The following is a 15,720-nucleotide window of genomic DNA, read 5'->3' as shown; positions in this document are numbered from 1 at the left end:
GTACTAAAACAGTTTTGGGCAGTTTTTTTTGAAACATAAAATCACATAAAATAGGTTTGTAGTCAGTGAGAATTCAACCAGAATTCATGCATTTTTGTTTGAGAAAATTAAAGGATTTTAAGTGCTCTTTGTAGTGCGGAAAATACAGTAATCTGATTTTTTTTCTTAATTTAGTAAACCCCAAAACTTCTAACAGATAATTGTGCTTAGTTGAATAAATATTAAAAAACAGATAATGTAAGTATTTCTAGACAGGCTGGAGTCTTTCAGTATTCACAAACAGCATGCTGGTTCAGACGCTTCTCCTGGTGGATAGCGCTTTCTCTCTTCTCCTTGAATAAAAACGATTTTTCATGTTAGTTTTATTTCAAAATTCATGGTTAAAAAAAATCCTGTACATACGAACAGCAGATAATAAAGAAAAGCGAATGGTTCAGTCTAACACGTATTCTGCAGTATGACATTGAGCTTAAGTAAAACTGTACAGTTATAAAACTTGACTTATATCTGAGCCAAAATGATTTTCCAAGAAACAAATAAAACAGTGATGTAAACGTCACCTGACAGTCTGGTGTTTGCTAAAGCTGGTGACTGGATATCAGCCACTGATAAAGTGCTGTGTAATTTTCTGTGTCCATCTCGCCTCCTTTTAAAGTCTGTCATTTTTAACCCAGAACAGTCACTCTGAGGGAAACAGCAGGTCTGCACTCAGGAAACAAACTGCATTTACTTATTTTGTGCACAATTTTGTGTCGACATTACATTATATTGAACAGCAGCTGCAATAAACAGGAGACTAACACCAGGACACGTGGACGTGCTTCCTGACTCATCAGCAGGTGTTAAACAGCTGACAGGTGAGATGGATGTGTACAGGTAAACTGAGGGTCCATAGAGCTGATCAGTGGTGTCGTGAGGAAAATGTTGGCTTGTTATTTATGTTACAGAAACAAAGAGACACAAGACCAGGCAGAATTTTTAAGTAATTTAAGTCATATAATTTTTGTCTGAAGATGAAAGTTTATAGTTTATATACAAAAGATATACAATATATATGATATACACACACACACACACACATATATATATAGAGAGAGAGCAAGAAAGAGAACATATAAACATTCTTTCTCTCATCCGCTCTCTCTCGCACTTTTTTCCCGCTTCACTCAGCATGCAAGCCTTGTGCTTTACACTGGGAAGAGGGGGGAGGGGCGGTAGTTACACTCGCAGTAGCACAGGAACAGAGCAGGAGGGAGAGACAGAGAAAGAGCCAGGGACAACAACGTCACATTAGAAAGGTATATAATCATCCACAACTATTTTCAGTTGCAGATGATAAAGGATTCAGAAAGTTTATTCATGCAGGTCCATATGACAGAGAATATGCATGTTCTTTTTGTTTTCATATTATAATTTATATTTAATTGTGTTGTGGTTTGCAGTGTTTTGTGTTGTTTCACTTTAAATTTGTAAAAGGAAAAAGCAGAAAATTTAAATAGTTAAAAGTTGAAATGTGAATAGTTGATTTTTGTATTATATGATTTATTTATTACATTTTATGTGGAGTGAATAAATAAAAGTATATTTACGGTGGCCCCTAGAGACAAAGCATGTACAAGCTTCAAATCACGTACGAACTCTGAAGCACGTACAAACTCCAAAACACGTAAAAACTCCGAAGCACATAAAAACTCAAAACACGTACAAAAGACAACAGAAGTGCTCCAGGATGCTAGTGGCAGTGTTGAGCTTTTGTTACCTAGTGGCTACACAAGCTAGCAAGTACCAACGGCCGGATTTGGTGTGTGGTAGTAACAGGTAAATGAACTTTCTTTTTTTTTTTTTTTAAATTTTTAATTATTTGACTATATATGAATATAGTGCTTGTGTATAAATACTTAAACAATACACATATGCTTTCATGCTTTCAATTGTGTAATTTACGTGATCTAGGTAGCTCTGTTTTGGAAGTTCAGTTCATGCTAGAAATGTGTTTTGGAGTTTGTATGTGCTTCTTGGAGTTTGTACGCGTTTTGTCTCTAGGGGCCACCGCATATATTTATATATAAACATATATAAATAAAACCACTTTTTTTTGTACATTAGTAATTCCTTTTGTGCATAATTTTATATTATTGTTAATAATAAATCAATTAAAGCAACAAAACAACCGTTAAAGCTGGTTCGGAGCCGAAAGAGCCGGCTCTTTTTAGTGAGCCGAACCGAAAGAGCCGGTTTTCTAAAAAGAGCCGGAAATCCCATCACACAATGAAAAGACAACATATGAAAATAAAAAAGAAAGAAAACAGGCAAAAAGTTAGAAGAAACAGTCTACTACATGTCTACTTTTTAATGCACAGGTACGATACAAAGTCTGCATTTTGCTAATTATTCTAAATATTCCTAACTATTTAAACATTTTTCAGTATCCTGCACTGTTTTTTGCCCTTCCACAATCATTTGAATTAAAAATTAAAAGAGCAGGAGTGTTAAAATTAATAATAAAAGGAATTTGTTGGCTTTTTCAAAAGGTACAAATAAAATATTGTTGATAGACCTGCCCCCTTTATTAGCTACAAAATAAAACATTAAGCCTTGATCTGTTCTGTTATTCTTCTTTTCAAAAGAAAAACATTTCTAGCCTTCCAGTGTTCTAAAAAAATTAAAAACAAACGCAAATATAAGATTATTAGAATTTTTAAAATATAAATGCTTAACACTGGAAAATACTATAACTGTTAACTATGGTACAGAACTTAACAAAATGTCATTAAAAATTATAAATACTGATAACAAAAAAAGTCATTCTTTTTAATTTATTGTCATGATTCTGGGTCCTTTTAACCCAGCGTTTTGTGTTTTCTCTTATTGCGATTTTGGTTCTGTTCTTCCTCTGTTTGGTGTTTACTCTGTTCTGCCCGTGTGCCCTGTATCTAGTCTGCGTTTCTTAGTTTGTGTCCTTTCATGTGTAAGTTCCTGTTTTATTGTGAAGGTCTGCGTCTTATGTGAGTGTTTTCAGTTTGACTCCCTAGTCTCGTCACGTTAATCACTCCCAGCTGTGTTCCTCACCTGTGTGTAATCTCCCTGTGTTCTCTGAGTGTATTTAAGTTGCGTCTTCTGTCATAGTAGTTGCTGGTTCATCTGTGTTGTTTCCCCTCGGTCTCCCTGCATCTCTTCATGTGTATTTCCCCGGACCTCCCTGCATCTTCGTTTCTGGTTTGTTTTGTTAGTTTTACCCAGTTTAGGTTCCAGTTTCATGTTCCCAGTGCCTTTGTTGTTTGTATTTCCTTCGTTAATAAATACTCACCTGCACCAGAGCTGCCGCGTCCTTGTCCTAAATAATTCCACACGGCTTGCCCCGGCAAACCGTGACATTTATAAAATACAGTCGGTCACATTTTTGAACAAAGGAACTGTACATTTTATTCAAATTATTCACACTGACTTTCTTTTTTTCAGAATTCTGAGATTAAAGTCAGAATTCTGAGATTAAAGTCAGAATTCTGACTTTAATCTCAGAATTCTGACTTTAAAGTCAGAATTCTTTCCTTTTTTTTTTCCAGTGGCCCTAATCCTCTTCCGTAAAACACAGTGGAAATGGTGTGGAATTAAAAAACGCAAAGGCCACGAAATGGTCCCAGGTTCTACAGAGGGTTAAACACTTTGTTCTCCTGCAGGTCCAGTCCTGTCGCCACAGAAACAAGTCCTGACCCATGTACCTGGAACCATAGAAGAAGAATAAAATAATAAATGATATTTAAAAAAAGACCTTAAATCCCACAACATAAAAACATTTCGACCAATGAAATGCTTTAGAGTGAAGGACAGCAGTGAATCGCCGCTGACGTGGATTTATGCACAGCTGCAGGTGAGCTCACCTCACTGAAGGATGCATTTTTTCTTTTTCTTCAAACGCTTTCTTCCTGTGTGGCCTTCTGGAGATCAAAGAGAGGATACGATTGGTCGGTTTCTAGATATAAAGCTTATTTCATCATCAACACTAAAGGATGTTCTATCATCGTCTTGATGAGACCTTACAGCCTGAGCCTCAGCTCACCATGTCACAGGAAACACTAATGTTCAGGAACAGGAAGTGACCTCATAGACTCAGAGCTACATCACAACAGCCAGACTGACCCGGCTACATCACCATGGTATGGCAATCTCGACTCCACTCAACTGTAATCTGCGGCCGAGTCTCCGTCACTCTGCTGCAAACACTGAACACAACTTGATCTGTGTGGGTGGGCTGTGGGACAGGAAGCATTAAAATTTCCATGTTTCAGAAACAAACAGCAGCACTGAGCGTGCTCAAAGCCTGAAGCAGAGAGCACAGCGCCTCACTCTACCTGCTGGGCTGGTGTCTAAGGTGTTTGATGCGTTCCGGGGAGCAGAATCTTCCGGGTTAGGATCTTTGCTCCTGTTGACCTGGGTCACATCCTGCTGACTAGCTGTGTGCTGGACTTCCTGCTGCGCCGGTCTGGTGTCCACTTCAGACTCCGGACCCTGGACCTCAGCTGCGGGGCGTTCACAGAGGGCCTGGAGCTCTGAGGCAGCTCTGTCTGGCTCTGCTGGCTCCGGTTCTGGTCTGGTTCCAGCAGGTGGATGTGTCCGGACCTCCTCCCGAGGCTTCTCGGGAAAATCTGGCTTATCTTGGGCCGGTGACATCTGCGTGACCCCGGGGGTGACCCCGGGGTGACCTGAAAAGGAGAACTTGATCAAACGAGCAGTAGTGACAAGAAAGTCTGCAGAAGTCCTGCCGGGCTCTCACCTTCGACCCCACCGTCCGGCTCTGCCCGTGGGCTTGTCTTCCTCAGCCTGCAGCCCTTCCTGATCTCGGCCAGCAGGTTGTCGACGGTGCATCCTTCGTCCCAATTGGCCATGTCTGTCCTAACTGCAGCACAGACACACGTTCCCCTGTGAGCTTAGCGCACGTGTCACAAACAACAGGTGAAAGCTGTCACTGCATCACCTGACAGCCTCACAGGTACAGCAGCATTTAATCTTTACAAACTTTCTTCTCGTCCTGATGCTGTCACATCATTTCCTTTAAATATTCAGCTGCTGATAAACTGTTGCAGAAAAATGTTGCTGATGTCAGCTATTGATTCTCGACCTGTCCGTCACCGGCCCTTCACATGTCTCACCTGTTCTCCACTTGCACTTGACCTGTCCTTCACCTGCCACACCTGGAGAGACAGGTGAGGGACACCTGTCTCTCCATTTAAGGAGGGAGGATTTAAGGTGAAATAATGGTGTCTGACTTACTGATCTTTCTGGTGGGGGCTTCTTCTCTCAGTTTCCTCCCTTCCTCCAACCTCTTCCTCCTCTTCTCCTGCTCCCTGTGACCTTCGTTCTCCTGATCGAAGAATAAAAGGAACACACAGTTCAAACTTCAGCAGGCTAACCGGCCCCCCAGAGAGGGCGGAGCTTAACATTTACAGGGAAACAGGACTAATGTGTGGCAGCTACCACACTTTGTCACGGTTCAAGTCAGAGCCGATTGGCTGGCTGAGACATAGTTTAAATGACACATGCAAACGTGCGGCAGGGTATGAGTCCTGCAGACTGAGCCGCACTGCGATTGGCGCTGACCTTGAGGGTTCGAAGGAAGAGGTCTCTGAATGCCTTGATGGTGCTGAAGAGCTCTTCGAGGGAGAAGCTGCTGCTGTCCTCACAGAGGTAGGCGGACAGGTGCTTCCTCTGCTCCTCCACAGATGACAGCAGGAGTTGCAGCTGCTCAACAGCCTGCAGGCTCTCCTGGTAACACCACATAAGAACAACAGGTAAGTTCACCTGGAACAGCAGGTCTGTCCCACTAAAACGGTGTCAGTGAGTGTACAGACTGGATTTATCTGCCCGTAAAGGTGACAGCCTCATCCTGAGTGACTCACCTGTATGGTGGACAGGTACTGCTCCTTCATGTCGTCAGATGAGGAGGAAACGCTCCTCTCTGAGTTTTTCAGCCGTTTGTTTAGAGTCTTTGTTTCAGACTGAATAGAGTCCAAGCTGAGCCTATATCCATAACTAAAGCTATGGATAAGATTCCATTTGAACCGTATGGGCCTGGAACCAGTATCGGTGCATCCCTATCATGAAGTAGCCTAAGAACGAGGCTGCTTTTAGATGATCTTGCCAAAGAACGCACTTGGCCATTGAACAAGGCCAGAAAAACTTGTCATTTCTTTAGTGTCAACCTAAATTTGCCTTGGTAGAGATCATCTCCATAACCGTCAGGGCAAAGTAAGTCCAGAAACACTATCTGTCTCTCTGTTGCCAATATAGCCTGAAATGGACATATTATCATCATCCATGAAAAGACGACATGACAACCTCCATTATTTTCTATGAGAGGAAAAAACACAGAGCAAGAAAGACAAAGGGCACTCACACAGAGCAGATAATGGTCAGCTTCACCTGCCTGCCTGCTTCAAGCTGGAAAAAGCAGGATGACCTAAAGTTTTCCTACAGGTATTGGTACAAATGAGTAAAAATACACACAGAGGAGAAAAATCAACAAAAAACGTACTGGCAAGCAACGAAGCAGGTTGACTTGTGGATCCTTCCCGGTGGCCATGATGTAGAGATCAGCAATGTAAACATCTTTTCCCTAAAGGAAACACACACACAAAAACCCAGCCCAAAGCCAGCCAACCGCTGCCTCCTCATCTCCTCCTCCTCCTGGGACCTTTAGGGAGCACTCAGTACACGCAGGTAAACCATGCACTGTCACAAAATCTCCCAGCATCACAGGCTCTCTCCCGACACTGAAATCTCTCCTCATTTCTGTTGTTTTTCCCTTATCTGTCCCATCCTTTTTGGTCCGATTCGCCATATCTCCAGAACCGAAAAGGCCATCGCCGCGCGCACTTCACCACAGCGTCCGCCAGCCACCAAAACCCCCGCCTAGACACCAACACCAGCCCTCTACACCAATTAGTTTTCCAGTTATTCCACTTTTTTTCCCATCCTCTCCTGGCTTTTGCCCCATAACCCCTAACCCTAATAATGGATTCTTCACAGAACATGATGTAAAATAACAATTTTCAAACATGTTTACAACAGTAACAAAACATCACTTTTGTGTAAAATGAAAAAAAAGAACATACTACAAATCACACATCTTTTACACATTTTCATCAGAACATGACTTCAACATGCACTTGATTGGTGGATTAAGTAACACCGTTCATTTACTTCTTCTTTTTGGACACCAACTCCCTTCTTTTATGGACAAATGCCTGGTATGACCGGGCGCCCATGCCTGCAGCCTTGCACATACTGACGGTATATATCTTTGACCCTGACTGAAGGGTCCGTCTTCACAAACGACAGCTCCTCTTCTGACCACTGCCTACTGACATTGGCTGGCATGAACACAGCTCTTGTAATCACAGTGTCAGGTTCTTCATCCTCTAGCTCGACGGGAACTTCCACGGGATCCTGTTCCGGTAGGGGTGTTGGAGGCTTCTTCTTTGAAGTTACTGGATGGTGCACCATCCGGTATGGAATGTCATAGTGCAGCTTGTACAAAGTGAATCCAAAGGTCCTGTCACAAACAGATGTCAACATGATCTTCCACTTCTGAAGGTCAGCTTGGCTGACCTTGAGCTCCATTAGCAGATCCTTGATCTTGTCGTAGCATACAAAATCACGGTTCATGAGGAGACCTACTGAACTGACGAGGACAAGGATCTTCTTATGAGTAGAGGCATCAATTGTTCCTGGAACCCGTTTCAGGACGTCGATCAACCATGGCATGCCATGTTCGCGGTACTTTTCCAGATTGCGAGCATAACAAATCGAGCGGCGCTCCATTTCCATGGCTATGTCTCCTACCAAGGCTGACGAACGTGCCTCAATTGAAGGCTCTTTGTCGTCATTGTGGACTTCTACAAAGTTCCAAGTTGCCTGGCGCGTTCCTCTGAGATCCCGAAATTTAAGTTCAGGAAACCACCTCAGCTTCATTTCCAGGAAGCCAGCCTTCAGGCACTCTGAAACATCTTTGCCGGATTCTTCGATGAGCTTCCTGGCCCTGGAAAAGGTGAATGGATTTGTAAAGGACTCCCTTGTAGCGAGGTTCTCAACTAATGATGATAGGTTGATGTGTCCCTTCAAAGTCTCAGGGCATTTAGTTGCTTGGAGCTCAGCAAGAGGGATCTTTTCATTCCTACGGAAAATATTTTGCAGCAAGAGGAGAACGAGTGAAGGGCCAAGTACTGGCGGCTCACATTCCATGTTGCATGTGAGGGAGAAGAGCCGTTGGACTTGCAGAACCTGTAGGTTGTCCTTGGTCCAGTGTGATAAAGGTGGAGGTGTGTTGTCAATTGCTGCCCCTGTGGCAGGACCAAGCGCCATGAAGCCCCGGATATGCGTGGCACTGAATTCGTGGCGAAAACTTGTGCCCAGGGCTGAAGAATAGACAATGTCCAACCTTGATATTGTCTAAGGGGTTTCCATGAAATGCCTCTTCAAGCGCTATCTCCAGCTGAAAGGCTCTCCAGACTGGAAGGAAACCGCCCTTGCCCCTGTACTGTTTAAATAAGATCCCAGAACTCCTCGACCATGTGGGTGAGACATTTTGACAGGATGAACTGCAGACTGGACTCTTCTTCCTCCCACTTGAAAGGTACCACCAAGGGGAGTTCATCCAATAGCTTCTGGATGTGAAGAATGTGGAAGAAAGAGTGACCCTGGATAGGTTCCTGGAGTACTCCCAATTCAAGTTGATCCAGCGCCTGGACCATCTCCATGCGCAAGGAAAATGGGCATATGCACTTCTGGGCAAGGTCCTGCATGTGTACATAGTAGTCCTCCGCACGGGTATCAAGAGCTTTCACATAGTTGGGGTGGCTGAGCCCACCATTGACTATCAACCCACTGATAGGGTGGCGAAACGTGGACTTGTAGTGGGTGTGGGGACTGTCCACGTAGAACTGCCAAAAGGTGACAAAGGGCGGTGTGGCAATTTGGGTCAAAAGTGGATCGACGTACAACTGGTGTTGGTCCAACTCCGTCTGCATGTTTGCACACTCATGCATGGACATGGCGGTAAACAACCAAGTGCTGTAACCCCGCTCTGGACCAAAACAATTGCATGTTTGGGTCTTCTGGGGTCAGACTGCATGCCACATGGAGAGAACAACGAATGATGTTGTCAAAGTCCGTGATTTTGGACAAGATCAGAGGTTCACGTGACTTCTGAAACCCAATAATCTTGCATTACATGATATTTTCTTTGCGGTACATTAGCTAAAGTAACAAGATATACTTACAGTAGATTCCATGGAGTGTTCCAAACCCAGGCTCCAGAAGTCTTCCCGAGTCAGGCAGATATTGTCATCCTTCCCTAGGAGTTCTCCTGGAGGTAGGTTTTGGTCCAAAACATATTCGAGCTAAATGAAAAGAGCACATCATGTGAATTTGCTTCAAAATATTATAGAAAATAATAAAGAAAACGAATGAAAGGGAAAAATACCAAATAAGGCTGGAATTACTCTCATGCTTCAGCAATTCTAAAACCATCAACGACTTTGACTTACAAAGATTTAACATGACTGCACAGAAATGTGGCTTACCAGACTGGACTGAAGAGGTTCCAAGTCTTTCTGCCACTTTGCTCCTGGACGGGCATACTGATGATTAATCTGCCATTCCAGAGTCTGCCATCTACTAACTCCACTGTGAGACTTTTTTTGGCACAATCTCCCATCCAGTCCAGAATTTTAGGAGATTTGTCAGCTCACTTGGTGTTGCTGTGAAGAAAAAGAAAGTGTATAGTTAAGCATTGAGCTTTGAAATAAATATGAGGTTTAACAACCTTGAAGAAATCCAAACAAAATATATTTTTAACATTGCAATAATATTGGCTCTGATCAGCTCATATTGGCATTCCCCTCCTGCAAAATAGCAAACCTACCATTTAGAATAAAATGCCTCATGTAGCCTGTGATTCTGCATTTAGTTTGAAGAGGACAGTCATCATCTTCATCTTCAGGCCACATAATCTGCTGAAGAAGGACCTGTAACAGAACATTCATAAAATATACCCCAAAAATACTGCTGCACATTGTGAAACCAAATAATGTCTTGCTCAACATAACTTGAGGGTGTATACGAGAAGCAGAAGAAGCAGAGGGAATATCCCGTTTAACTTATGCTATCTGTTTAAGTTTAGATAGTATTTGTAAAGATATAGACCATATCCTTTTCTGAAAGTGTGGATATAATCTCGCCTGTGTGGATGCATTTACACCTAAATTTCCCCAACAAAGGATGTTTTAATTCACCACTATTCCAGTGAAACACGAGTCTCCCATCTTCCTGCTAGCGGTCTCGAGTTTTTGTTCACCAAAACACACACCAACTTCATACTGACGAACAGATCACTGCCCTATTCCCGCCTTGTCTGACCGTTAGTGATGGGTCGTTCGCGAACGAAATGGCTCTTAGAGCCGGCTCTTTGACGTGAACGACGCGAGCCGGCTCCTTATCGCGAGCCGTCACGTGGGGTTTTTTTTTTCCCGCTTCACTCTGCACGCGAGCCTTGTGCTTTATGCTGGGCAGAGGGGGGGAGGGGCGGTAGTTACACTCAGTAGCACAGGAACAGAGCCAGAGAGAGAGAAAGAGAGGCAAGGACAACAACATTAGAAAGATATAGTAATCATCCACAACTATTTTCGGTTGCAGATGATAAAGGATTCAGAAAGTTTATTCATGCAGGTCCATATGACAGAGAATGTGCATCTTCTGTTTGTTTTCATATTATAATTTATATTTAATTGTGTTGTGGTTTGCAGTGTTTTGTGTTCTTTTCACTTTAAATTTGTAAAAGGAAAAAGCTGAAAATTTAAATAGTTAAAACTTGAAATGTGAATAGCTGATTTTTGTATTATGTGATTTATTTATTACATTTTATGTGGAGTGAATAAATAAAAGTATATTTACGGTGGCCCCTAGAGACAAAGCACATACAAACTTCAAATCACGTACGAACTGTGAAGCGTGTACAAACTCCAAAACACGTAAAAACACGTACAAACTCCGAAGCACGTAAAAACTCCAAAACACGTAAAAACTCCAAAGCACGTAAAAACACGTACAAACTCCGAAGCACGTAAAAACTCAGAAGCATATAAAAACTCAGAAGCACATAAAAACTCAAAACACGTACAAAAGACAACAGAAGTGCTCCAGGATGCTGGGCACAGTGTTGAGCCTTTGTTATCTTGTGGCTACACAAGCCAGCAAGTACCAACGACTGGATTTGGTGTGTGGTAATAACAGGTAAATGAACTTTTTTTTTTAAATTATTTGAATATATATGAGTGCCTGTGTATAAATACACAAACAATACACACATGCTTTCAATTGTGTAATTTAAGTGATCTAGTAGCTCTGCTTTGGAAGTTCAGTTCATGCTAGAAATGTGTTTTGGAGTTTGTACGTGTTTTGTCTCTAGGGGCCACCGCATATATCTATATATAAACATATATAAATAAAACCACTTTTTTTTACGTTAGTAATTCCTTTTGTGCATAATTTTATATTATTGTTAATAATAAATTAATTAAAGCAACAAAACAACCTGAAGAGCCGGTTCGGAGCCGAAAGAGCCGGCTCTTTTTAGTGAGCCGAACCGAAAGAGCCGGACATCCCATCACTACTGACCGTGTTGTGTGGCTTTGGTTCACTTCACCTCACTCTTCCCCAGTCTTGTCATTAAATCAGGCCGTTCTGCAACCATGGCAGCCATTCATTCTATAGCTTTATTCATGGTGTATTTTACCCCTTCACTAAATGCCGTTCTCGTTTCCAACATTATATTTGCAGCGTTCGTCTATCTACCAATATCTGCGGAGTATGGTTTTGTACAGAGTATCCTATTTTCTAAAGCACAGCATGTAAAGGTTAGCTTGTTTTTTTTTGTTTTTTTTTTTCTAAATGACATCAGAAACAGCAGTATGCGACATTACGTGATGGCAGAGCTTCAGTTCATCCTTTGTCATTTTTTTTTTTTTTTTTTTTTTTTTTTTTTTAATAAATAGGACAGGGGGAATGAATGAGAGAGAGAGGGGGAGAGAAAGAAAGAAAACCAAAGGGGAGAAGAGACGGTGAGAAGGGGGGGGGAAGAGAGAGAGAAAAAAAAAAAACTCCTGGGTCACCTGTATGGAGAAAAAAACAAACAAAAACAAACAAACAAAAACAAACAGAGGAGACAGCAAACAACAAAGAGCAACATAATAATAGAGAAAACAAAGCACCATCACAATAAACTAGCTAGTCATAGATATTTACTAAGTAATAAACGATATTGTGCAGCACGCAAGATAGACAGCGCACAGTGTGCTTTGAGGCAGCAGCCAAGAAAGCTTTAGTCCGCGTCTGTGAATACCCATGTGTGCATACCTGTGTGGATCAGCATGCTTGCATTCCAAAGGTTTCTCCATGTAATGATCTGCTAGGGAGTGTGGGGGGGCCACAGCCCCGTCCTCCAGGGTGTGAAGCGGGTATGGAGGAGATCAAAACTCCAGACATCCAGAGGCCCCCAGAACACAAGAGACCATGGAAGACCAACAGAGGGGCAGCCGCGCCACTGTCCCAGTAAGAGCTGAGGAGAGTCCCAGATGAGGGCTCGCCCAGCAGCCGCGGAGCAGAAGTCAGGGGGAGTTGCAGTGACGCGCCCGTGAGCTCCGCCGGCCCCCAGCTGCGCCTGAGTGACCGAGCCCTAGGCCGAGAGGCCGGGGGCACCCCACCTCCAAAGGGGCCCGAGCGAGCCCCAGGCCCCGACAAGCGGCCGCCAAGGAGTGAGCCGGTGTGTACCCGGACGCCCACCCCCAGACACAAAGAACCACCAACACACCGACACCTGAGGGAGTCCGCCACCGGCAGGGGAAGTGGTGGTGGGTGGAGATAGGCCTCCAAACCTTGGAGGGCCTGAGGTGTCCCCAGAGAGGTGGCGTCTGATACCCAACCTGACATATAGACACAGACATACAGGCACACACAGACACAAACATCCATTCCCACCCTCATGCTCTCATATGCACTCACTCCACACTCAACCAACGTGGAGACAGACATAAAGAGACGCTGTATACACAATCACACTCCCCAAGCGTACTCTACAAACCGGGTCTAGGTACCCTTGCCCCTGGAGGGGGGAATTGCACCCAGACCCAGGTGGTGTTACCCTTTTCCCTGCGGTGGGGAGAGGCAGACCGCCCCGACTCCGCAGCAGCAGGGAGGCCCCACACCCCAGACCGCAGTCGGACGGCCAACTCCTCCTACTAGCCCTCCCGCTCCAGCAGGCCGCAGAGAATGGGGGTGGGAGAAGACTCCAAACCTCCCTCCACCCGCTCATTGTAGTGTTGATGCATATGTGTTCTAAGGTGCAATTAAAACCCAGGAGGGCATGGAGCTACCTGCCAAGGAGCAGCAGGTAAGCGCATAGTCCCTCCTGCTAACCCTCAATGACTAAGTGTATTTAAAATTGAGAGGTGGGCAACGACGTCAGGGGTGAGGTATACACCCTGATGGTGATTTGGACTCCGTGATTGTGCCCACCCCCAAGATCCTATATGTATGTGTAATGAGAGTGTGAGTAATGTGAATGTCTAAGTTGTGGGATAAAATTGAGGCAGAGGCAGCCAGAAGGGGACAGATGCACCCTGGTGACATACCCCCACTCCAAGGCCCTGCATGTGTGGGTGGTTGTGGAGGAGCGGGAAGAGGGAGGCAGCTGGAGATGGGGAGGGACGGAAGGGAGGGGCAGGTAACCCCTCCCTGGGGCCAGCTCCCCCGCTGACCCCAGTAGGCACTCCCACCCTCCGCGACCCGCCAGGGAAGGGGGGCCCAGGCCCATTAGACCGGGGCCCAGTGCAGTAGCGCCCCCCGGCTCCACAGAGCCCTGGACAGTCCACCCAACCCCACCACAGAGAAAACTGCACCCACCCCACCAACCACACATCTTCCAGACTACATAAGACGGTAAACGCCCAGGCTGAGATCTTCCTCCACCTCTCCTGTATCTCCCCCTCCTGCAGAGAGTTCCTGAGAGAAGAAAGCTCCTGCAAGATGTGACCATCCCCCCCACCAGTTGAAGAGCCCCCCAGGCGGCTCGATGCACCGGCGGCACCCTGCTCCAGGGCCGGGCCCCCATGCACCCACCCGCCCACAACCCCGGCAACACACCAACCAGGACCCGAGCCCCCGAGGCCCGGCCCGGGCCCCAGCCCAGAGACGGAGCGCCCCCAGAACCTCACGCCCATCCCGGACCCACCCAGGGGCAGCCAGGTTGCCAGGTCAGTAACCCACGTCCGTCAGCACAGACCCTCCCCTAGCCCCGCTGCACGCAGCCGCGAGGAAACAGTCACCTGAGAGCCAACAGAGCCCTCAACCGGACGTGACCGCTACCCCGGGTTGAGCCCCCCAAGGAAGATGCCTCCGGGGAACCCCCCGACGCCCTAAGCCTGTCCCTACCCCCTCACCAATCACAACAGTGAAGGCGGGACCAAACTATGACCCCCCACCCCCACTAGGTGATGGAGCTGATAAAAGGGGCCCAGAGCAATTGATCTAATGTGGTGGCAGAGGCTGTGTCAAGACTAATGTAATCTAATAGATAATTTCTATATTGGTTAGAATTAAGATTATTTTTATTTTTCCAGTTCATGAGGACTGTTTTCTTGGCTATGCATAGGGCAGTGAAGATCATATGGGCTATATTCTTTTCTGAAGTGACATTATCTAAGCTGCCCAACAAACACACTAAGGGGGAGGTTGGAATGTTACATTTCAGACATTTTGATAAGTCTTCACATATCTCGCGCCAAAACTTTTGCACTGGTGGACAGAACCAAAGAGCGTGGATGTAATTGTCTGGTGTATTGCCTTGACAGTGTGAGCAGTTGTTGGAAGATGTAAAGCCCATCTTGAACATCCGATGACCTGTATAGTGCACTCTATGAAGAATTTTGTATTGTATTAATTGCAGACTGGGATTTTTAATTAATTTAAAAGTTTTTAAGCAAATCTGAGACCAGAAGTTTTGGTCTAGGTTGACTGATAAATCTGCTTCCCACTTTGCAGTAGGAAGGGATATTGATTCATCTAATTTAGAAAATGTTCTGTATATTTTAGATAATAATTTGGGGGATTTAAGAGTAAGAAAATGTGCCGCACTTAGTGGTGTTTGTAATTCAACTTGACTGAGGTTAAATTTCTTTTTTACTATGGATTTAATTTGTTGATATTCTAAAAACCTTGTCTTGTTGATCCCATATTGTTCAACTAGTCTGTCAAATGGAATAAATTCTGTTCCCTCTAATATATGTTCTAAGTATTTAATTCCTTTACAACTCCATTCTGGGAAATTAATCATATTATTGTTTTGTAATATGTCAGGATTATTCCAGATAGGTGTACGTTTGCATGGGATTAATGAAGACTCCGTTATTTTTAGAAACTCCCACCATGCTGTTAGAGAAAAGCTGATGTTGATACTTTTAAAGCATTCATGTCTTTTGATGTTTGAGCTAATAAATGGTAGGTCTGAAATCTCTAGATCCTTGCATAGTGCCTGTTCAACATTAGGTTAGCTTGGTTAGCAGGATGCTAGCATGTAGCGCTTAGTGAGACACGCCTCAGACGAGTTGCGCAAAGACCCCTTCTGTGTACTTTATACGTGAGCAACGGATTTAAATAAAATTAATGTTTCAA

General features: G+C 44.4%; 1 protein-coding gene and 1 pseudogene across 1 annotated transcript; both read right to left on the bottom strand.

The window, feature by feature from the left end:
• Positions 1-4,718: 4,718 nt before the first annotated feature.
• LOC147315755 (inverted formin-2-like) lies at positions 4,719-5,924 on the bottom strand. Its single transcript, XM_086259961.1, has 4 exons — positions 5,895-5,924; positions 5,596-5,760; positions 5,269-5,359; positions 4,719-4,894 (listed from the first exon to the last, which is right to left on the bottom strand). Exons 1-4 carry the CDS (start codon positions 5,922-5,924, stop codon positions 4,719-4,721), a joined length of 462 nt encoding a protein of 153 aa, XP_086116087.1.
• A 1,269-nt stretch (positions 5,925-7,193) lies between these two features.
• LOC147315754 (uncharacterized) lies at positions 7,194-9,634 on the bottom strand (annotated as a pseudogene).
• Between the last annotated feature and the right edge of the window lie 6,086 nt (positions 9,635-15,720).

Source organism: Aulonocara sp. 'chitande type north' Nkhata Bay, linkage group LG13 (genome assembly GCF_057382095.1).
Source record: "Aulonocara sp. 'chitande type north' Nkhata Bay isolate Kocher_YH1m ecotype deep benthic linkage group LG13, A_spYH_male_GT1.1, whole genome shotgun sequence".
NCBI lineage: Eukaryota > Metazoa > Chordata > Actinopteri > Cichliformes > Cichlidae > Aulonocara > Aulonocara sp. 'chitande type north' Nkhata Bay.
Note: the sequence above shows the minus strand (reverse complement) of the source record. Positions and strands in the feature narration are given on the sequence as shown.